This window comes from Pyrus communis, chromosome 3 (genome assembly GCF_041283825.1).
Source record: "Pyrus communis isolate YQ-2024b chromosome 3, ASM4128382v1, whole genome shotgun sequence".
NCBI classification, from domain to species: Eukaryota; Viridiplantae; Streptophyta; class Magnoliopsida; order Rosales; family Rosaceae; genus Pyrus; species Pyrus communis.
This window is the reverse complement of record NC_142567.1, coordinates 22931856-22955842: the sequence shown is the minus strand read 5'-3', so window position 1 is coordinate 22955842 and position 23987 is coordinate 22931856. Positions and strand designations below refer to the sequence as shown.

The window sequence follows — 23987 nt, the reverse complement described above, 5'->3', positions numbered from 1 at the left end:
ATAATTCTAATTAGCTACCAAAAAGGGGAACTATAATTTGTGACCCAATTAAATTCTCCACGTGCTAAAGTGCTTTGCACTTTTACTATTGTATTGGGGTGTCAATGCCCTTAGTATCCAAATATCGACAGGTAGTTCCCAGTCCTTTTTATTTTGGTTTTTATATTTCGTAGTTGTTTGGATATTATATATATTAAAACTCAACTGAGTTTTAGCACTATTCAGAAATAGTAAAAGAGCAGAACTGCCCCTGGGTCAATCTTTTGTTTTCCTTTGTCTGGCCTGCTTCGTACGCTGAAAAGACGTTTTTACCCGTGTTGTCCGCGTGTCCGTCATCCTTATTCTCTCGACTTCGAGAGTCTTCTTCCCCACTAAAGCTTTTCTCTGTTGGTTTGCTTTCCTAATTTCTGCTCTACCCTTTTGGTCTTGCCCATTGTTTTTTCAAATCCTTGATTCTCTCCGATATTCTGTTCTTTGTTTCGCAGGAAGAGTTCCTAATTTCGTGGATTTTCTTTGTGGTCTCTGCTTCGACGATTGTTCTTCATCTATTTAAACCTGGAGTTTTTTTAGGAGACTCACAAAAGTGGTTTCCAAGGTTTCCAAAGTTGCGATCGGGGTGGGGCCAAGAATTCACAGTGTTAGTCTTTTTTTCCGTCTGAGATTTCTGGGTTGTGGCCGGATTTTTGGACGATTTCTAGCCTATTTTGGTCGCGGCCTGTCATCAGATGCTGCAGAACAGATGTTATTCAGCTAAGGTGTATTTTACAATGGTTGTCTTTCAATTTTTATTTTGGATTTTTGCTAATTTGGATAAAACCCTAACGATTTCGCTCTCTTTATACATTTATGGATATTTAAGTATTCATAAATAACATGCACGCGCACACACATGCTTTCGTTATGCTGTCAGTTGTGGGGCTTTATTGGGCTTTCTTGGCTAAAAGAGTATTTTTGGTTGCTCAGTTAATAAATCTGAGATTTGTTAGCATCTATGACACTGCTGTTATATTTTGGGTACGTTTTCTGTCCTTCTGCTTTTTTCCAGTTTGGGGATGCACTGATAATTGTTGGATTAAAATGGATTTGTATTTTTTGGGAAGAAATGAGAGGAGTCATTAGAATTTTAGAAAGCTTTGTCTTTCTGCCTTTTATGTGACAAAGGGAATACGGACAGGGAGAGGAAGAGAGAAAACATTAGTTTAGATTGCAATTTTAAAAGTTTTTATGCTGTTAGTGCTGGAATCTATGTATTTTGTTGGGAAATTGATAATATGTAAAGTTATTAGAATTTTGAAAAGCTTTGCCTTTCTCAGTTTTATCTGCCAAAAGGAACACACCTCTTACATATATGATTTCAAGTTTTTCCTAGCTATTGATAAGAGTCAGGTTTTATAACTCAAACCATTTCCAATAACTATTTGGTAATCGGATGAAGTTCATACATATAAAAGTGGTTTCCTAAACAATGACATCAAATTTTGAAGTAAAAAAATCTAATAACATTACTATACTTTCAGTTTAATTCAATGACATCAAATTTTGAAGTAAGAAAAAGTTTTTTTGCTTTGATTTTACAAAACTCACTGATGTACTCATCTAATTCTTAAATTTTCAGTCTTTTTAATGAATAGTTTGGTATTTGGATAGCTTTGATCTTTCATTTCAAATATGTGATTTTGTCTAATTATTTCTGATCCTCAATTTCTATTGTCGTTTACGGTTTAATGGACATTCTTGAATGACTTTGGTTAACACCAAACAAATGGTATGTGTCATATTTTTCTCTTTCTATTCCTTTACTTTCATTCAGAGTTTTGTTTGAATGACATCATTTTCACAAGCCCTTATACACCTTTGATTCAAGCTTCATCATTCTTTAAATATCTGTATATATTATGCTTGCACGTTTTGTAATCCCGCAGCAACGGGCACTATTTCTAGTATACTGCTATAATCCCCAAATTGTTAACTAAACTTTTGGGTAAATTACATAAAATTACCTCAACTATTAGGTCATTAATAGTCTCATACCTTGTCTTTAAAAAGCTTCAATGTCATACCTTATCTTCGAATTTGGTGCAACGTCATACCTTCCGTAAGTTGTCTATCAATTTTTCTGTTAAATACTGACGTGGCTTGAGACGGGATCCACTTTCTATTAAAATATTAATAAAATAATAAATTACCCTAAAAAAAAAATCTCAATCATCTTCCCCGACCATCCCTTCTCCCTCTGCCCTTCTCCCTCTCCCTCCCTCCTCTGCACATTCATCATTCCCTCACCCCACCCCACCCCCCCCCCCGACCCTCCCTCCTTTTCCTTTCTTCCCCTCTCGTCTTTCCCAAACCCCAGTTCGTCTTCCACCCCCCCCTCCCCAACCCCACCCGAGCCCAACCTACAACCCAGAAGAAGAAGAAGAAGAAGAAAAAAAAAAACTATCTTCATCTTCCCCGACCCCCCTTCTCTACAACTCTTTCTTCCCCCTCCCGTCTTCCCTAAACCCACCGTGCACCCATCCTCCACCTCCTCCTCCGCGGATGGGTTCGGGTGCGGAGGAGGAGGGGGAGGATGGGTCAAGGGTGGGTGCAGATGAGGAGGTGGAGGATGGGTGTGCAGTGGGTTTGGGGAAGACGTGAGGGGGAAGAAAAGGGTGGGTTGCAAGGTGGGGGTGGGGTTCTGGGTTTGGAAGGAAGGCTTTCTTTGGGAGGGGGGTGGGGAATGACGGATGGGAAAGATGATGAAGGGGATGGGGTTTTCCCCCCGCGCACGCGGGGGGGGGGGGGGGGGGGGGGAGGGATGGAATCTGGGTTTTGTTTTGTATTTTTATTTTTAATTTTTTAATATTTAGTTAATATTAAATTAATTTTTTATGAATTTTTTAAATAAAAAATGGGGCATATCTCATGCCACGTTAACATTTAATAGAGGAATTGACAGACAACTAACGAAAGGTATGACATTGCAACAAATTCGAATATAAGATATGACATTGAAACTTTTTAAAGACAAGATATGAAATTGTTAATGACTTAATAGTTAATGTAGTTTTATATAATTTATCCTAAACTTTTTGGTTCCCAAACAATATCTAAGCTAACACCAATGTTTAATCACTTAATAAAAAATAAAAAATAAAAAATAAAACTAGACGTCTGAAGAGGAAACAAAGAAAATTATTCTGTGGTCGGCCCTACATTCAGCCTTGAGGTTGCGAAAATCCTTATGCGTCTCTCTTCCTTCTCTTCCTATCTTTTGGCCCACGCACACAACTAACACTAGGGATATTGTCACGGTATTTTATAGATTTGGAACTGTGAGACATGGCGCTTTTCGAGGGATTCGAATCCTCTCCTGAGCTAATGGAGAGGATCCTCATGATCAATCATCGTGGATCGTTGGATTTTTATCCAATGGCTACAAACAGGGAGTTCCTTTAAAGTTATAATGATTGTAACCGTTGGATAAAAATCTAACGGCCCACGATGATTGGTCAGGAGGATCTTCTTCATTAGCTCAGGAGAGGATCCAAATCCCTTTTCGAGAACCTAGCCGGGAAGATGTGGAGCGGCATCACTATTTTGCCATTTTTATTTTGATTTCTTTCAATAATTACAAGAAATTCACTCAGAATTTGTTGATTTTAGATTCTCTCTCTAGGAGAGTTCTTTCATTTTAGTTTTCATCTTGCTCACCACTCTATTAATTATTGTTAGATGTTAACCACCTTATTAATTATTGTTAGATTAGTTTAAATTTCGAGAATTGTGCAGTTGATAAATTAAATCAAATTTATCCAATGGTAATCAATAGGGTGGTGAGCAAAAATATATCCAAAACAAAAGGTTAGCAAAGAGGAAGATGGTGGAGTCCATTTACAGAGGATAGAGACATACAAAATGATAAGTCTAAGAGAGGAACGACATTGTCTAGGTTAGTCATATCAAAGGTAAATCATCATCTTCTTAGCGAGTCTGCCGCAGCTTTGCAACTAAATTTTTTTAGATTCAATTCTGCACATAAGCCCACCTAATGCTTATGGAAAAATCGAGGCGGTTAGCCACCCCCTAGCGCCTAGGGCGACTTTTCGAACACTGATCCCAATATGACTTGAGTGTTGTTGTTCTCACATGAACACATGATTTAACGATTCTAATAATCATTTTACTTTTTTTTTTATGAGCTTGGCTTTCAACAAAGTACTTAAAAATTTGCTTAATATTGCTTTATTGTAATGTTATAGATCTAGTTTTGTGAAGACCCTTTTTGGTGCTAATCTTCCCTTAAACTTAATGGATTTTCTGTTTTGCAGTTTGACGTTTTTACCCTTGAAAATTAAGGTCCACTTCAGCAGTTGCGAATGACAAAGGTGTGTTGGGTTGTCCACCTAGTAATGTCTGGGGTTATATCGTTGTTTTCATATCACGGATTCTTGCAATTAGTTCACTAGTATGGTAATAGCAAAGATTCTTGTAAGTAAAAGCCAAGGTTGTGCTGAAGAGATTTGTTTCTCACATGTTGTTTGAACATGCTTATGATATGGATATATCGGATAACGGGAGACATCGAAAGGGGACAAATGTTGTAAAATGAATTGGCAAATTCAACTCAAGGTGACCTCTCAATCTCTAAATTTTACTTTAAGGTTAAGAATCAGTGTTCAGAAATTTCCTTGTTACATCGAGCTGAATCAGTGTTTGAAGCTCAAATAAAGCAGCGCATTATCCGTGGCATTAAAAAGGACACTCTACTTGTTACTTACGTACACAGATAGATCGGCAACCTCCCTCGGAAGAGGTTCAAAATTGAACTCCATGTTTACGAGAGTAACATGATTGTGTACAACTAACATTATATCGATAAAATGAAGGCAAAACCATGGCGGTATAAGGTAAGAAATGAAACAATTTCTAGATTTTGAATGTTTTCAGAACAAGAAAATGTCTGTATAGATAGTTAGCACGACTACAACAAAAGAAGAGGATCAAAGAAAAAGAATGGTGCGAAATGGTTAGTGTGACATGGAATGATTAGGCGGATGGAATCCTCTTACTCTCGAAGGTTATTGAGAATTAGAGGGGACGTTGTTGGTATGTTTTGTACAATCAAATGGTCCGATTACTTGATTAGCTTTTCGCTTCACCTGAAATTCAAAAACAGTGTAAGCGCATCAGCTCATTGGTACATCTGTAAACAATCAATAGACGATCGTCTAGGAAGCAAAACCATACCGGAGACCATGGACCCAGTTGAGGTTGAGATTTGTTGGGGGGTGAATTTTGTACAGCGCCACTTTTCTTTGTCAAAATTTCCTGCAGAAACACATGGTATAAGATAACTACTATCATGCTAAAGACTACAAAATGTGTATTGTATCAAAACCGAGAACTAGAGAATAATCAAAATGTTCGGTCAGAATGAAATAGAGGCATCCAAAACCCACAGGCATTGGATCAACCGGAAGTTCAGAACTACTTGCTACGGTTTGTTTTCGTCTTCATAAATGTGGTTAGTAGTGTGTAATGTTATTGGTTTGAAGAAAAAGCAATAATTACATTATCACGTACATTTGAAGATCCAAACCAAATTAAGTAGTTGTAGTCTCAGGGGACAATTGGTTTGTCAAAACAAGAAGTTATAAAATGCTGACATGGATAATAAAAGCAGTTTGCATGTTATAAGTTATAGTGTGCAGATGAAAGACTAGTAGTACAAGTATTACCTCTCCGGCTGCTTCAAGTGCAGCTAACCATTCGTCAGAGAATGGAACAGCATCTGATGGAGGCTTTATTACAAGGCCCTCTGGCTTCCTATCACTCCCAGGCTTCTTACTGCAAAAAGAGACGGGATAACTGAATTTCGCATGGAAATTTCAATCTATAAAAGTTGTGCACCAAATGGCTTAAAGGAACACAAGGACAACACACTGACACAAATATAAGCAGATAAACTGATCTATGTTTTTTTGGAACTTACAGCTCGTTTATTGCCTCCTTATCTTCTGCGGGGTGCAAGGAATCTTCTAATTCATGCTGCAGTTCACTGTTAAAAGTATGATTATTGAAAACAATTTCGGATTCCTCTGCTAAATTGCCTCTCAGTGCATTAACTTCATTATCCTGCAGAATACTTCCACTTGATGATGTCCGATCAGAAATGACAGATGAGCATAATTCTCCTCCCCAGGCATTTAATGCCAAAGTTGACACTGAAGTTTCTCCAGTGGTGGTTGTTGCACACGAATCAGCCTCCAGAGAAGCAGCTTGGTTGCTTAGCTTATAGTCATGACTGAAACCCTCTGCAACTTCCATCTGTAAGTAGTCAGCCTTTTCTTCCAAATCAGGTGTGCAATCATGCATTGCTGGTCCTACTTTGGAACTCTTTCTTTCGCTTCCACAAGCATTATAGTCATTAAAAACAACCTCGTGTACAGTTTCCACAAAATCCTTACAGGAACTGTTGTTTGCAAGCAAGGTACCATTCAAACAAGACCCAGGGTTAATATCCTGGGACACTCGTATAACATCAATATTTGGATGATGAAGCTCAAGACATTCAGCTAGTTCTTCATATACATTATTAACAACTGCTGAGCATGTGTAGTTTGAGACTGAGGTATGTTCTCGCAGATCTCCAAGAGCTAGTTCCTTAATTATGTCACTACCTTCATCAACTTGTTCATTTTCTTCATCCAAGATTTTATGCTTAGATAAACCATGGGGACTTTGCAAACCACTTCCAACTAAATCATTCACTTTTGAGCTGATATCTGCACAATTCCCAGTGTTATCTCTAAGGGGCTCTTCAAAAGATTCTCTACCTTCAAGTGAACTCACATGAACCTCTGGACTCTGATTCAGTATTCTATCTTCTGCAGTTAAGCAACTTGCACTCATCACACCAATTTCCTCTCCACTGAAATTGATTTTATCACCCATCAAATTATTCGGCTCTACTGAAGTATCTTGAAATAGCACTTTCAGGTTTAGCTGGGATGTGAAATCTGCACTTTTCAAGAAACTGGCATCCATAGCAGTCACTGCACCTATGGCTTGAACTTCATCCACACTCTCCAACTCCAAACAATCTTGACAATTAAGCTGAGAGCCATTCCTAGAGTCAAGGTTGCAACTCTCAACCATTGCTTTGTCTTCCGACACTGAAGCAAAATTGTCCTGGGACTCCACTATTGCTGCCCCATTGGACCTGCAATCTGGCATAGCAGGTGGCATTAGAGAAAGGGCTTTAGAAACTTCTGATTCATTTCTGCAGGCACCAGTTCCTTGTGTTTCTTTTAAATCAACACATTGAAGAGCAATTTTCTGCTGGGATTCTTCAGGGATAGTACTGAATCTATCCAATACACAATCATCTAAGCGCAATATATTTTCCTGGAAAACCTGTTCTCTGGTATAGCAGGAATTTGAAAGGTCTAGCTGTTCAGGCTTTTTGTTTCCACAATCAGTTATCACCAATTGACAATTATCTGGAGCAGAAGTCCTCCGGTCAGCGTCATCCATTTCATCTGTTAATCTTCCACTTAGACTCAGCATTGGTGCATCTTCCTCCTGTGGGTTCTCACTCATTTTGTCAAATGTACCACCATTATTTGAGCGGTCACCAAATCCAGAGTCACACAAAGCTTCAGAGTCAGTTGCACTAGAATTTTGGACTTTTGGACTGACATCTGCAACCTTCACACAACTGTAGGTCTGCATCTCTTCAGAAGTTTGACATTCCTTGGTGAAACTACCACTATTTTCCCATACCATTGGATCTCCTTCACTGGTCAAAGGTTTAGACAGATCATCAACTTGTTCCCCATGCAATTTATTGTCATGATCACCGCTAGACTGATCAACATATGATACTGAAGTACTATTGACAGAACTTGCATCTTCAGACTTGGACTTTGAAAAAACACAGCAATTCTTCTGGAGAGAAACAATGGGTTTGTCTTCAAGAAGTTGATGGTCAGTTATGACTCTGCCAAAAACACCAGGAAATTTCACCGTGGAACTAAGGTGGGATGTAACCTGCGATTTATCAGTATCTTTAATTTTTGGAGGAAGTACAAAAGCAGCATTCATGCTATTATCATCTTCATCCAATTGTTCACAGGATTCCCTTTGTGAAAGAAGTTTATTGTCATTCCTCTGAAATTCTACCTCTTCCATGTGAACAACCTTTTCAGAAATATATGGCTCTGCCTGTCCCATAGATATTTGGTCTTCATGAACAGGAATTCTACCGAACTTCTGCTTATTATCTGTCATATCACAATTACTTGAGCTAGACCTAACCTTCAGATCTGCCTTCTGCATATCTGTTACTAGCGAGAATGATTCCACTATCTTCTTTGTGGCAGGGTTCACAATAGATAAAATGGAGCAATCCAAACTTGAGCAATGGACATCATTCTTTCCTGTTATTGTGACATCATTATATCCCGTTATTGTGCCATCCGTGGTCACATTTTTCTTTTCTCCAACTGAAGAGGGCAGCTGAAATTCATGAATTGGATCTACAGGGCCCGCTTGACTCAAATTAGGAATAATGCATGATTGAGAGCTTGCCTTCAAAGGACTAGGCAAAGAAGAAGGTTTTGGCTGCAAACAAATAATCAAAATTGCAGCAAATAAAAATCAGACATATTGAAATTTGAAAGTATCATAATTCTTTTATGCAGCAATAGAGCAGTTAGAAAAATACCTGATGAAAGAAACCCAGTGATGGTGATGGCATCCGCAAACCTGATGGCTTTGATGTTGGGGGTTGAGGATGTACCACACCAGAAAGAGGGAGAGGAACTACAGTTTTTCTAGATCTGTCATGACAACAATATGATGCATGCTTCGTCGAAGGAAGTGCTTGTTTTGAGTTCACCTCAGGAACTGCCGGTTTTCTGGATCTGTCATTACGGCCACGTGATGCATGAGCAGTAGAAGGAAGGGCTTGCTTTGGAATCATATGTGGAACTGCAGTTTTTCTGGATCTGTCACCAAGGCCATATGCTGCATGACCATTTGAAGGAACTGCTTGTTTTGATATCCCCTCTAAGCCCTTATTTGCTTCAAAAGTTGGTGGACAGGATATTTTGGTTGGAGAACCCTTCACCAAGCTGGCCTGCAAAATTATGGAAATTCACAACACAAGAAGCATATGAATCCTTATAAATAACAAACAGCACACAATACTAAGGAAATGTCAGCCAGTTATAGTCCCAAATATATCTAGTAGTTAATTTACACAGACTACTACAATAAGTTACAAGTTCTCACCACATTCCTTCTGGCCTGTCGAACAGAACTTTGGGAAGTTAAAAAATTTCCATTAGGAGTGACCTTCGCATTATTTGGCCCACTTTTGGTGTTGTTCAATTTCACTGCTGTATGAGAAAGTAGTAGTTAACAGAATATAAACAAATAATTTACTTCTTATTCAAATGTGAAAATTTAATTTCTTTAACTTTTAAGAAACTAGAAACATATTACACAACAAAGCCCTCTAGAAGTAGTCAAATATACAAATCTTCTTCAGATATCTCACCACAGCAAAATATTTTTGGTAATTAATTGTAGTAACAATGTCTATAAAAATGTTACCAGGATGAGCAATCTGATTCCGCTTTAAATCATTTGCACCAACTGTAACATTCTTGGAAGTCCTAGAAAGCAGACTGGAATCTGGTCTTGGAACCGGTATTTTAGAAACTTTTGGTTCTTTAATTGGTGATTTCATGGTATTCACATTTGCAGGCCTTTTAACAGTTCACATTAGTCAAGGCCAACTTTCCCTAAATCTCATCTTAGTAACAAAAGATTCAACAAAACTCCTACAAAAAGAAAATTAATCAAAAGGATATGAAGAAGAGGCCACAGGTCGAGGGCAACCACTGCGTTTTGAGCCACTTCTATTAATATCCCGAGCTGAAAGCACCTTCCGCTTGGCCTAAAATTTTGAAACACTCAGGAAGTTAGTTTCACACAACTCCAATCAAACAACCTTCACTTAAAAGAAAACTTTGCCATCCTATAAGAGATTTGAGAACTAACCGCGGAACCTGGTGCTACTTTATCTTTAGCTGATGAGTCATGCTTTGGTAATGGACTGCTGGCAACAGTCCTATCCTTCTTACTTGAATGACTTTCTGGCAAAACCTTGAATAAATTTTCTTCAATAACATGTAGATCTGCTGAATCAGTAATGCTATTTGTGTCTTCCTCAATAACTGACAACAACCCATTAGAATTTGCATTCCCGCTAATCATGGATAGTTCCTCGGAATTTAGTACACCTGACAGAATACCAAAATGGGAAAGAAAAAAAATCCAATCTTTAATTTTCTTTTCTATCAAAAATTATTTCTCAAGGTCATAAACCAAAATATAAACCTTCATCGGTAAAGAAGGCTCGATCCCAAGCAAGGCTTTTGCGCAAATTGTATCCACCCCCCTTCTTCTTCCTCTTCATTTGCTGCGGCAGGAGGCTGAGTTTTTGCTCTTCTAATTTATTTGCATCTGTATTCTCTTTATTCGCATTCACACTCTCTCTACAAAGCGTAGAACTCGGCTTTTTGGAATTCTTACTCACCACCACACCTTCTGCAATACAATTCAATGATTTTTCATTATATGTCATGCAATGTAGGTCCAATTATGTAAATATACATATAAACAAGTAAATATTGATCAATAAGCAGACAGATTTCGCACTACTGAGCGAATCAGAGGTCAAATTGAATCCACATTATTCAAATTGAAAGGGGAAAAATAAACCCTAGACAGCCAAAACAAAGTACAAGAGACGAAGCATAGATTCAACGAAAGTATAAGAGAAAACCCTAACCGAGTGGCTTGGATCTGCGGGTTTGGAGAGGCGAGCAGAAGAAAAAGGCGTCGTCTTTGGAGATTTTTCTGGTGCTGCTGCTTGAAACGGCGTCACCGTGGGTCAATTGAAGCAGCGAGTCGTCTTCTCCTGCGATTTCGATGAGTGGGACGTCGGACTCCATCTCTCTCTCTCTCCCTCTCTGTGTGGATATCTAGAAAGATCGAATGATTGGAGGAAGTTGTTACGGATGGAAGAAACGGTCGAATCAAATGGGTGTGCAGAGTAGAGTAATGGAGTGTGCAGAGTGTGTGTTTGTTTGTGGATCTTCAATTTTTCAAAGGGTCGACGAGCGGCAAAAGTCTGAACGGGGAGGGGTGGGGACAAATAGACCGTGCGAGCACGTGACTACTGAGAGGAAATGACGAAAGCGCCCTTGTGGTCAACTTTGAGTCGAAGACGATCAATCTAGGCATAAGTGTGATTTCACCGCCAACATGGAAGTACGGATCGTTATATCGATCATTCCATCGGGTCATTTCTCTTATTCCAACGTGGTGACATGATCCGTTTTCTTAACGAATTTACGCAACCACAACCCATTAAGCTAAGGAACACGGCATATTAATCATTGAAATTACCCAATATGTTTCATCAATTAAGAATTATGAATTTCGTAAAATTTTTAAATTTAGAGTATGAAGGGAAAGAAGAAAGAGACGAGCTTTGCAATCATAAGTCGCGACTTGATGGAGGCATCGGTTCGCTTCAAATTCCTTTTCATTTTAAATGAGTTGGTTAAAACTAAAGGGTCATGAACCTTTTTTTAATATAAACGATATTATTGCTTTAAACTTTACTAAACGAAAGAGAGACGGTACCCATAACACTGGATTGAAAGTGAATGTCAACTATATAGTTGGGTGCCAACAAATAAGCTTCGGTCCAGATACGAAACTCATTGGTTATAACTAGCATGCATGACTTCTCATGAAACTTACGAGTTTGGGAGGAACGTCTATTATACGCAATTTTACCCTTGTTTTGCAAAAAGTGCGTCCACAACTTGAATCCATGACCTTTTGGTCACTACTAAGAATGGACAAATACAATAAGCTATCAATTTTCAGGTGCAATAAGATTTATTTGAGATTGGAATTATCCAAAAGGGTGTGATATCCACACATCCCATTTGACTTCTCACACACCCTTTTAATTTTCAGCCGTCGGATCAGATGAATTGAAGATCAACGAACATAAATTATCAAGGGGTGTGTGAGAAGTAAAATAGGGTGTATGGATAGCACACCCCTTATCCAAATTATACATATCCTTACAAAACCAATTCCCTTGAATCTGTGATTTTTCATGAAACTGTAAAGGGTCCAGGACCAATTCCCAGCAAAATCCGCACTTACTGTGCATGTGTGTGTAAGCTAAAGAAACTAAAGTCCCGTAAAAGCTACACTGTAAGACGATTCCCCAGCTCCTCTTTACAATCGGTGAATCTAATTTCCCTCCTCGATTAGATATAAACGAAATACAAAACAAAGTAACTACATCTATGAAGGGAACTAACCGCGACTCTTATCTGGAACCTTTTGCACCAATATTACACCGAAGAATATGAGCCACGACTTTACATTTCTAGGTCAAAATCGAGCATCTTCCTCCTCTATACCGCCTGAGAGGAAATATGGCTCTCTCAAATTCCATTTCAGGCTGGAGATAGAGCTCTGCCTTTGTTTGCGCTAAATACCTTTCCTTCCGAAGAACAAGAAAACTGACATACAAGTGGACTAATCTTCATCCTCGGCTATGGAGGCAAAGGAAAAAGGTTTGAACTTGTAGCCATCTCCGTGGTAGAATTTGTTTTGATATTCTACCCAATGAAGACGCAGGGCATGGAGAAAAGCACTTAGTGTCTCCATCATGAGTAGTATGAATGCAGTTGCAAAGGCGAAAACTGATAACCCAATTAACCGGATAATGAAGCTGTCATAACTGTTATAAATTTTCAGAATTACGTTAACAATTGACCAATATGTGCAGCATCAAATGCAATACAGTCTGTGTCACACTGGGGAATGGCTAGCCAAATTAGAATTAAAATATGGTACAGTGCCAGATGGAAAAAAGGAACTTGAGTAAGCCTATAAGACGGTGAGACAAATAACATGCTCACTAAGAAACTGAGGAAAATGCAATAGTCAGATTACGGCTAGCATGTAGTTAAGGCCCGGGGAGATGATTTTGGGGTGGGAATCAAACTCTGGAGCTCCATAATGTGTGAGTCAAATATCACAGTAGATCTAGACTACAACCTGGATTAGGTTTCGTGCATCCAAAAAGCAGGAAAAAAAAAGAGGAGAACTACCATTCATATGCACATGTATGCAACGATAAAGAATTAGAGGGTTGGAACTCACCCCCAAGCAAGAAGGAGAACTTTCTCATAGAAAACGGTTGACAATTCTGAGTGTGCCAAGCTGTAATAGCAGTAACAGATATGAAACGAAAGCTACCCCATAGATGAAAGAAAACCACGGAAAAAGAAGAAAAATAAACATAGGTATACCTCAAAGCCCATAGTCGTAGATATGAAGCCGTATTTGAAACAGCACCCAGAACAAACTCTATGGAGTGTATCATCTGGTGTACAAATACCTCACTGAAATTAAATTCTTCGTGACGTTGCCTAGCAGAATCAGGTTCCACCTCAAGGTCCATCTCTGAGGTGCCAAGCATCCCATACGCACGACCTTGAAACCTCTGGAAACAAATATAAGAAAAACATTACGTATCATATCTTCTCAAGCTCCTTATATCTCGCCTCAAATACCTATGTGAGTCAAAGACAAGTATACCTCTCATAAGTAAACTGAGTCCCCCATAACCAGTTGACAATACTAATCACTAGTTAATCAAATTTTAAAAATATTTAAAAATGCAGAAACGTCAAAGAGAATTTTACTAGTAATTTTATCCCACTGCCATCTTAAAACTCAAGAACAAATGCCTAAGCAAGTTACTCCACAGTACCTCCGTATGAAGCTTCTTCAAAATAAAAGGTTTTGGAAAGAGCATCCATGGAACTGCAATTAAAGCCAAAAGCAACAAAATGATCTGCAAAACCAGAGGTTTGTTAACCACAATACGAACATAAGAAGTTGCACATACAAAGTAACAAAAAAAGAGGAGCAGAATCCATGCCTGAAGTGGTCTTTGGCCCCAGAATAATTGATTTTCACCAAGATCATCAGTTGGACTTAAAAACATGTAAATCATTACATGATAGAGGTCTGCCTGAGATCCCGTGCACCACTTGATGACAACAAGAAGTGAAAGATATCCAAAAAGACTGTTAAGAAAGATCATCTGTGGGACAAACTGGTACCTAACAGGATGGAGAATAAGTCATACTTGTGTACACTTCATTTCGAAGTAAAAGTGTAAACACATGGCAAAATGAAAAAAAAATAAAATAAAATAAAATCATTTGAAGAGCAGAGAAGCACCTTATATCAAGCGAGCTGCTGAAAAACCTTGCATTGAAGTAACTTAGTAGTATTCCCAAGTTCATTTGCACAACACCCAACAAAATTGACATTTTCATTTTGAGAGAATTCAGAAAAGGCAGTTCAGAACGACTTCCACGCCAACTAGGATCCACACCAAATGGGTATGGATCTCGGTACTTGATTAAGCCAATAGTGTACACCTCACTGCTCACAAGAAGACAAATTGATGATAAGTATACAGTTTTCTGAGGAAAGTCATAAATTTATCTATCATAAAAGATGGGATAGTTTTCAAGTGTTACACATAAAAGTGAGAGAGAAAATGTCAAACAAATAGAACGCTAGAAATGCTTAACAAATTAACAGTTATAATTAAGTATATCAAAAGTCAGTAATAGATTTGAACAGAAGTGCAGGGGTGTAAAAGGGGAGAAAGGAGTGCAAGTGCCACAGTGACGCACATTAACCAGTTGGACATTCTGTAGGACACAGCAATAGTGCACCATGGCCCAGACAAAAACTCCAAAAGAACACCACCAAACTCCATCAATCAAAGTGGAGAGAACCCCCATGGATCAAACAAGGGATGACCCCTTTCAGCCTTAGAAATGACCCCTCGATGAGGCAATGAAACCCCAAATCCATCCAAAACAATGGTGAAGCATAACTTTAGATTAATGAATTAATTTTTGTGAATATTTTGATAGTTTCAGATTACGTGGAAAATATTGAAAATTCTATAAGCATTGATCTGTAATTAAGCCAATGCAAGCAGTGCAAAAGCAGACAGGTATAAGCACATAGATTCCAGAAACCTCAATTCTCTAAAAGAATAGAACAGAGCAGTACAATGTCAAACATACAACCCAGTTGAAGGTGACTTTAATACAAGATACAACATATTAAGACAATTGTAAAGTAGAAGACTTAAATTAGAGAGACTACCTGCAAGCAGTATCTCTACATTTGTAAGCAGACCCGCCAAATATGTGAAAAGGAACAGAAAAGAACTCATTGTAAATCAACCCACAGTAGATTGAAAATAGGGACATCAAGAGTAGTACATATCGCCCACCAAATAACATCTCCATAAAGCTCCCAAGTTTCTGGTAGGAAATAATATGAAAACTTTCGTTAATAAAAGTTTGAAAGATAATTTTATATTTCTATTTCACATGTTAAATGCATGTTTTTTCCTTGCATTTGAGACACAAGAATATTTTCGTTAAGACGAAAATTGAAACATCAAAATCATGTGTTAAAAGATCACAGCATTATCATCAAGTCCTTGTCCTTTTAGGGTCATTCCTCTCAAACAATAGCTACAAGTACTAGAGATAGTTTCAGCAATTCACTTGATAAGAAATGAAAGCTTATCCTACTTGCTCCCATAGAAAATATATTATTACCACTGCTGCTGTTACTGCTTTTATTTGCTGTATCATCGGTACCTCTATAAGAATGGCCAAGATGCGGGATATGCAAATCTAAGTCAAGATATCATATTGGTGGTAGGTTGCTAACTAAACCATAGCTGCAGTGTTGCCTTGGACCCCAATAAATGCGGGCTCTGTTATATTGATAGTGGCTATCACTGTTTCTGTTGCTGAATAGTACAGACACAGTAACATTGGCAGCCATGAAAAAGCTCAGGGCGATAGTGAAGTGGTTAGGATTACAACATATCATTCGACTGCTTCCAGAGAGTGCAAAAGATGTACTTTTAAATTTTTAATAGAAGCTAATAGTCAACATTTGTGAACTGGAAAATGGTTCATGATTGAAGCATCTAGAAGAATAATATTTTTTATTAACCATAGCAATAATGATTCATTACAATCAAATAAAATGTCTTTGGATAGTAAGGACACACCTGAGCACTGAGTTTACTTTCACGAGCTATAAGAACTAATGCTCCAAGCAATAAGCATATTCCATGACCCCAGTCCCCAAACATCACAGCAAAAAGAAACGGAAATGTAATAACAGTGTAAACTGCAGGGTTGGCTTCTTGATATCTTGCAACACTGCCAAATTTTTAGACAAATATCAGTTCTATTGCTAGACCACAATTCCGGTATTGCTGGGCAGCTAAACAACTATTGGGTTTTTGACAAACCATTGCGGAAAACAACTATTGGGTTGATTTATTTAAATTGATTCACTTACAATTTTCATAAGGGTATGAAAAATGCTAACAGAACTGCTACTAAAGAGGAGAATTGTTGCCTAATCATATTTTCTTTAACAATTTGCAGCAAAATCACCACCTCCCCCTCCCTCCCATCCCATACCTAAACAAAACCCTAACAATCAAAGCTCCACCCTTTAGTACGTTGTACAGCAGATATTTTCTACTTCTTAGTTCAAATGTCAACTGAAAATAACTATGATGTGTACTAAATCAATTGTACCAGCATATTGGCTTCCTTCCAAATGTGTCGACCATAAACACCTACCAGTTGTGAACCATGTAAAAACAGAATGTAATTCTTAATCCCGAATATCCATCACTTACGAGGAAAATGAAGCATCAATTTAAAGCCAATGTCCTTTCAAAAAACAGAAGAAAGTGGTGAGCAGCATATTTTAACTAACCCGTATGCATCAACAATTTCCTGAAATGCACTTGTGAAGCGGTTGGTTCTGAAATATGTAGGAGGTGAATCTATTGCATCCATCACATGAAATATTACTCCCACTTGCGAATTGCTATCAAATGTAGCACGCTGCAGTGCCTCCTGAATCTGTTGAACCATAAAACATATAGGTTACCTCAGTTTTTGCAAATATAGAACTTGATATATTATACCCACTTTATAACAAAAATGTTTGATGAAGAAGGCAACACAAGTTACCTTAGGTTTTGCAAATATAGGACACCAGCCCTCTCCAACAAGACATTTTTTTGTAACATCAAAGTTTAGCATGTTCAATGTATCATATACAGCTTTCTCCCTTCTTACCTAGGAGAGAGGGTAGAAAACATGACAAAGTTGTCAGGATAAAACTAAATCACTCGTGCAGCCATTAGTCATACATTAGCAAAATATTTTTTGTCAGAAATAACAGTTAACCAGAGACAAGCCGCAGAAATTTCTTACCATGTTCATCCATTTTGCTAGGTGAAACCCTATAGATGCAAGGGCCTTATTTCTGTGACGAATCCCTGCATCCAAGGTTGTTTCCAATTCAGCAAGACGTGATGAAACCTGCAACACAAAACCTCAACTTTCAACAAAACAGAATAGAGCTTCTGTTGTTACAATTAGCACGGCCTGCAAGTATAGGCTAAAACACCACAAAAAATATTAAGGGGAGTAGTTGCTAATGATGCCATCAAACACACATCAGATACAAAAAAACACATTGAAACATATTAAAGTTTTGTAAACATGTTCAAAAGAAATGGATTCCCTCTTAAAGCTTGAAACTTGTCTCCAATATAAAAATAAATGAACCTCCAACATTCTTAACAGAATATATACTTCTCTAGTTATTTGCCTCTGCTTAGTTATATCTTCAGGAACAGGATAGCAATTTGCACCAAAGGCCTCACAAATTTTCAAAATCTTTGTTTTTGCCTGCATCCCAGAGAAGAACACTACAAACACTGTTTTCTCAACCTGCACAACTTTGAGGAATTAGTAAAGAAGTGCATCGACATTCTCATTCTACAAATAAAAAAAACTAAGAGAAACCACATGAAAAAATAAATAAAAGACTTTTTATAGAGGCGGAAAAAAAAAACCATTTCAGTAGATAAAGGATCCATCATCAGTTCATCTGCTGGGGCATGGTTGAAAAGCATGTTGCCCCTTGTAGCACGAAACAACATCCTCTCAAACCTGAGAGCTTTGGATTTACAAATAATTCCACTAACAAATCTCAAACCAGACTGGTCTGATGGTCCAGGTCTAATATCCTGTAAAATACAAAATCAATTATAAATGAAACCACAGTAAAAGGTTTTGCACCAAAAGCACATCAAAGCTAGTAAGGGATAATCAACAAGTACCTGCTCAAGTAATGAAACTTCATCACCATAATGATCATTTGAGTAAATATTCTCATCTAGTTCTCTCTCCTCCGAAACTACATGGCTATTACTTGAAACAAGAAAGCCAATTGCCTGAAAATGTCCACATAAATTTATATAAGAAGACGCCGAATAAAAGCATATGAAATTAGAATTAGGGAGTAAGGGTTCATGAATCATAATTTGATTCGTTTCTAAAATTGGTGGCTTCAACATATAGGAAGGCACAGAAATAGCATTGAAACTAGAGTAAGGGAGTAAGATTTTATAATTAATTCTTTTCTAAAAATAATAAATTCAATATACAGGAGATTCATGAACGAAATGGTGTTGGAGAAAACCTGACCACAGGCCAAGCTTCAAACAACACAACACATGCATGCACAAGAGGCACCTAATGAAATATACTAAAAGAAAGGGAAGCTGATAAAAGGCTGCTAATACATCACGAATACTGAAGGGAGAAGATAAAGCCAGTTACCTTTTGCAATACCATCTTGTACTCGAGGAGTTCATTGTATGAATGTTGAATTCTATCACTATTAGAGTTCAACTCAATAAGCTCATGCTCATGCTCAGCTAATTGTATCTGGAAATGATTCATGCAACGTACAATTCAGACTATCAAGTTTACTGAATCAAATGCTCCCTAAACAAGGGCACAATTGGTCGGTGCAATTTTAGACTTTAATTTTCAGATTACGAACAAATGCAAGAGTGCTGATATAGAAACAGACCTCTAATTCCTCTAAGTCAATATCTGGTTGTAAAACAGGATGTACAGATGAAAGTAGACCAGCTTTACTAATTTGATCTCTGAAAAACCGCAGCTTTCTTGACATCTCCGCACATCGCTTTACCTGCGGAACTCCTCAAGAGGATATACAACAAAAATTAATGACAATTGATTACCGTGATCCACCACTATCAACTATAGAATTATAAGAATAAAACTATAATCACCAGCTTCTAAGAATTTAAATTCCAACTTCCAAATTTCGTCACTTTGAGAATATATAGAGGTCAACTATACAGGGTAATTTGTACAGATTCTAGGCAGAGAATAGGATTAACGTAGAATACTATTCTAGTGTAAGATCCATACCTTTCTATCTTCTGGTAAATAACAAGTAAATGGGGCATGCACAATCGAGTCTTAATGTTGAATAATGAAGTTATGAAAACATGTCATACACAATACACTGAGAAGTGGAAAGACCAGGCATTTAAATTTACAATCATACGGTAAAAATTTACTTATGCCCCTTCAACTATGGAATCGATCCTATTTTATTCCCTAAAAAGACATTGACTCAATTACCCAGTATATTATGAATTTTCTGCAATGTAGATCTTCTGTCCAACCCCCGTCCAAGATTCTGTCAGCGCCCTTGCATTAAACTTCCACATTTTTAAAGAATTTTGGACGAGGTTGCACAAAAGCCACATTGCAACAAATTCACAAAACAGAGGGCAAATGAATGAATCATTTTCTCAGGGAACAAATTGGAACGGAACACAAAGTTGAGGGGGGCATAGGTTTTATTTACCCAGGATTTAAGAATATGCACATTGCACACTAAAAACTGAAAGCATAAAGGCTCTAAAACATCAGAAATTTAAGGGTTTAAACATTAAAATATTAAATTAGCAAAATCTTCCACCACAATTCAAGAAAGATAGATGCTGCAGTCCTAAACATTCAGATTGCAATGCAATTGTAGTTCTAATCAAATCCGAGTATATACCTGATTAACAAATGTTCGTTGAAAAGGACTTTTATCAGCATTTAACTGCAAAAACATAAAAGAGAGGAAAAGAAATATGACAATCAGTAGATACCAAAATTAGAAAAAAGGACTATATTGCATATTCATTTTAAGAACTTATATGTATGTGCAGAGACCAGAAAATAAATAACCAATAATCTCAATGCTATCATAACATTGCTTATATCCAATACACAATCTAGGTGTTTCACCAATAAATAGTAAAAACAGAGCAGAGCAAAGCTGAAACTGGGAACACACCATATAGTGCTAAAAACTACATTATATGCTCTCTTTGTTGCTCAGCAAAGTATGAATAGCCAAACACTACTTCATAATCTAAACTTAAAACAGTTTGGCATCATTAATGATTGTGGTTAGAATTTTCTTAAACATAACCAGTTAAGGAGATTGAGGAAAGTTTTAAGTACTATTCCATTTCACACTCCCATTTTCTCCTTCTACACTCCTTTCCTTTTTATGTCAGTTGATTCTTCATTGTTCTATTCAATCCTAAGGCCAGGAAAAGAGGGAGGACTGCACAAGGAGAAAACGGGAATGTTAAAATCATTTCTCTTCCTCATGGGCATTGGGTTCTTTAAAACTTGGAATTTATATCCTATTTCTCCTATGACATTGCAAGCTGCTGTGGTTTTGAATTATTCAGTTTCAAGCCTTGAAAACAGAGGTCAAACTAGACAAATTTCACTAACTATTTCTAAGTCTTCAAATGGTCCGGTACATTCTTTGATTTCAAAGAGATATATCAAAAAAAATTCTCAAGCCACTTACCATTTAGACCACGTGTGGTTTGAAGCTTTATCAACAAAAGAAATCTCAAACCACTTATAATTTGGACATCATATGATTTAAAGTTTTCAGTTTCAGGATTTTGCTTTTTCTTTTCCTGCCTACTGCTATTAAAATTGAAAAAACATACCACAACACTCAAAAGAATCGAGAATTGGTTCCCTGGAATGACTAAGATAAATTTTGACAATGTCCAATCTGAAGTCTTAGAATAGTTAGGTGCTACAGAAAGCCCAGTAAATCTCTAAAGATAACGACAAATAAACTCTTAAACCACTTATTAGTTATGACTATGAGCATAATATACTTCTAAAATATTAACAACCAACCATGTACATCCTCAATTTTCCTATAACATTTGGAACTATAACGTGTATAGCTAATCGTTCAAATTATCCACAAAATTAATTGCATAATATATGGGGACCCAAATAAATCTAATTACATGATCGATAGAGAAAAACCTAGATACAAAAAGATTATAATTCAAATTAGTTCGACAAATACATGTGGATGTGCAGGGAACCATCTACATGACAGGATAAAACCTTTGGGAAAACTAGGCTTGTAAAAAAAATCAATTCCGAAAATCGGCAAAACTTGGCAACTAGGAAATGTGAATCCATAGCAATTGAGCCAAAGCCACAATGGTTCTAATGTTTCACAGACCCAAAAGTACTTTATTACTTTTGTCAATCACATGAAGTTAGCTAACCTGATCTAAATGATAATAGGATATAAACATAAAGGACTTAGGTCAACTCAAATGGAATAAAGATCTAAAATTATAATCCCTCAAATCTAATTGTAAATAGAGTAAGCTGGTATAGAAACTTAATATTGACAAATGACAAGTACACAAACTTAAACTTAAAAGGAAATTAATCCAAGTAAGAAAAACATGCGGCTGTATATCGTACACAATGATCTTCTATCCTTACGGAGAGGGTCTCTTAATCAACAACTTAGCACAAACTGAGCATTTCTCAACCCTACACAGAAAATCATCAGTTGGGATGCAGGGGTTATTATTCTTCTTAATATCAAGCACAATTGGCATCCATGGAAACCCCTCAGTGAAATTCATGCAGCACACCGATATCTAAAGTATTACCAGCATAAGAAAATTTAAACGAAAAGCGATCAAATACAATGTGTGTGTGTTCCGATTAAGATCAATCTAAATCCGCAATCTTTCCCCCAAAAAAATAAAACTTTAGGATGAATTCAACTAAATAAATCATGAATTCCAAAATTAAGTTCCTCAATTACTAACTCCCGCTATCAACTCAACTACTTAGAGCACGCGTTCGCACAAGCTGATGTAAAAATCATCATCAATCCTAAGCCAATCAATCAATCCCAACTTCCCGTTACTGAACAATGCCAAATCAAACCGAATTCACGAAAGACCGAGTCGGATCTGAGTTTCCGAAAACTTACGTCTCGGAATTGGACGAGGCCGAGTTCGCCGAGGTAAGAAATGGCGCGGTGGGCGGACTCGACGGGGATGATGAGCTGGACGAAGGTCATCTTCTCGGAGCGCATCAGATCCATGGCGGGTAAGTTGTCGATGAACTTCTCCATTTTCTCGGCTCGTTTCTCTTTGCCTCCGGATCCGAAACTCCTCGTTCAGATCTGTAAGTGCCTCTATCTGAGAGAGTGTGTGTTTTGGAAGTGCGTTATTCGGAGACTTTCATTTCCTGGTTTTCGCTGTGTTTTTGGCAACTGCCAATGGAATCGGGAGAAATCGCACCACTTTCATGCCCCGTTGTGGAGTTGAATATATTATCACACGAAATAAATATGAAGTGAATAGTATATTATTAATTTTTTAATGTAAAAATAAAATTTTTTTGTTAAAGTGGATAGTATTAAAAATTTTCGTTAAAAGTTCCTATATTCGTTAAAGTGAACATGTTAGTTTAAATATTTTAATTAATAGACAAACTATTACATTTTAGTATTATTTAAAAAATGTTACATTCTTAATTTAGTTAAGAAATGTGTAAATTCGAGTAAATTTTTATGAGATTCTATAATATTTTTTAGATAATTTTCTGATTGTAATGTTTGCTTCCTTCTTTACGACTATAATAAAGTATGAAAAATTACACTACATAATCCACCTGATTCTCTATTTTCTCTCTGCATGTCTTCCCTCTCTTTGTATTAAATTCCTTAGTAAAATAGGCTACGTCCTGTGCGCTGCAATAAAAAGACTTTGTCAATTTTCAATCAGAGGAGTATTAGGTTTCAATTATTCACACTATGATTAATTTTTTATTTTTATTAAAGTAATATACTTGATGTTGATTCAATTTCTTCTTTTATGTTAAACGTGATACAATGCATTAAAGATGAAAATCCGACATTGGATAAAGATGTTCTAAAACTAACATTCAAAAGCTTTCTTTTGTTTCCAGCAACTCATGTACTTTTAAAACACAGATTGATATTTTATCAACCTCTGATTACATAAAAGCATTCACCATAATGCATAAATCCTAGTACATTATTATATAGTTTTACTATTATATATATATATATATGTATGTATATGTATATATTGCATATATTTTTCATTATATATTTAGGATGTTCATGCACACGATATAATACGAACCGTGCAGAATTATGGTCTACAATATCATCCATATTAACAAAAAACCAATCCAGTATCCTGATGACAAGACAGAACTCACCGATTAGTTATAAGGACGATTTTTTACAAGACGAAAATGATTGAGAGTTAATATGAACATCACGACAAACGATACAATACGAAGCATGCAGAATTATTGGATAAATAAAATGCAGCGTAAATAACGAGTTTAATGCTTTGATTGATTGTTTCTGATACAACATGAAAACCAAATATCAACACTACTGAGCCGTATCGAAACCAACAAAGCCATTAAACCATGCTCAACTAGTCATAATATCCAATAAAAAATAAGGAACTTTAATAAAAAACTCACGGTACTGTTCATTTTAACGAAAAATTATATTTTTACACTAAA

At 36.9% G+C, this 23987-nt stretch overlaps 2 protein-coding genes across 4 annotated transcripts; both read right to left on the bottom strand.

Annotated features, from left to right (window-relative positions):
* Positions 1–4885: 4885 nt before the first annotated feature.
* LOC137716532 (uncharacterized) lies at positions 4886–11182 on the bottom strand. Of its 2 annotated transcripts, none has more exons than XM_068455987.2 (11): positions 10847–11182; positions 10393–10602; positions 10054–10295; positions 9864–9949; positions 9604–9767; positions 9280–9386; positions 8711–9124; positions 5975–8607; positions 5721–5829; positions 5230–5310; positions 4886–5141 (listed from the first exon to the last, which is right to left on the bottom strand). In XM_068455987.2, the coding sequence occupies exons 1-11, from the start codon at positions 11007–11009 to the stop codon at positions 5061–5063; spliced, it is 4290 nt and encodes a 1429-aa protein (XP_068312088.2). In that variant the 5' UTR covers positions 11010–11182; the 3' UTR covers positions 4886–5060. The 2 variants fall into 2 exon arrangements, with proteins under 2 accessions (XP_068312088.2, XP_088547499.1); XM_088691373.1 differs by having other exon boundaries at positions 9280–9383; positions 9604–9768; positions 9865–9949; positions 10847–11154.
* A 766-nt stretch (positions 11183–11948) lies between these two features.
* On the bottom strand, positions 11949–22741 carry LOC137715776 (V-type proton ATPase subunit a1-like). Of its 2 annotated transcripts, XM_068455124.2 has the most exons (18): positions 22408–22741; positions 20134–20178; positions 19123–19245; positions 18867–18974; positions 18365–18478; positions 18098–18271; positions 17835–17972; positions 17451–17558; positions 17205–17312; positions 16945–17093; positions 16220–16373; positions 15292–15452; positions 14344–14550; positions 14039–14222; positions 13868–13951; positions 13404–13597; positions 13255–13314; positions 11949–12829 (listed from the first exon to the last, which is right to left on the bottom strand). In XM_068455124.2, exons 1-18 carry the CDS (start codon positions 22549–22551, stop codon positions 12625–12627), a joined length of 2460 nt encoding a protein of 819 aa, XP_068311225.1. In that variant the 5' UTR covers positions 22552–22741; the 3' UTR covers positions 11949–12624. The 2 variants fall into 2 exon arrangements, with proteins under 2 accessions (XP_068311225.1, XP_088547497.1); XM_088691371.1 differs by lacking the exon at positions 18867–18974 and having other exon boundaries at positions 22408–22739.
* Positions 22742–23987: the final 1246 nt, after the last annotated feature.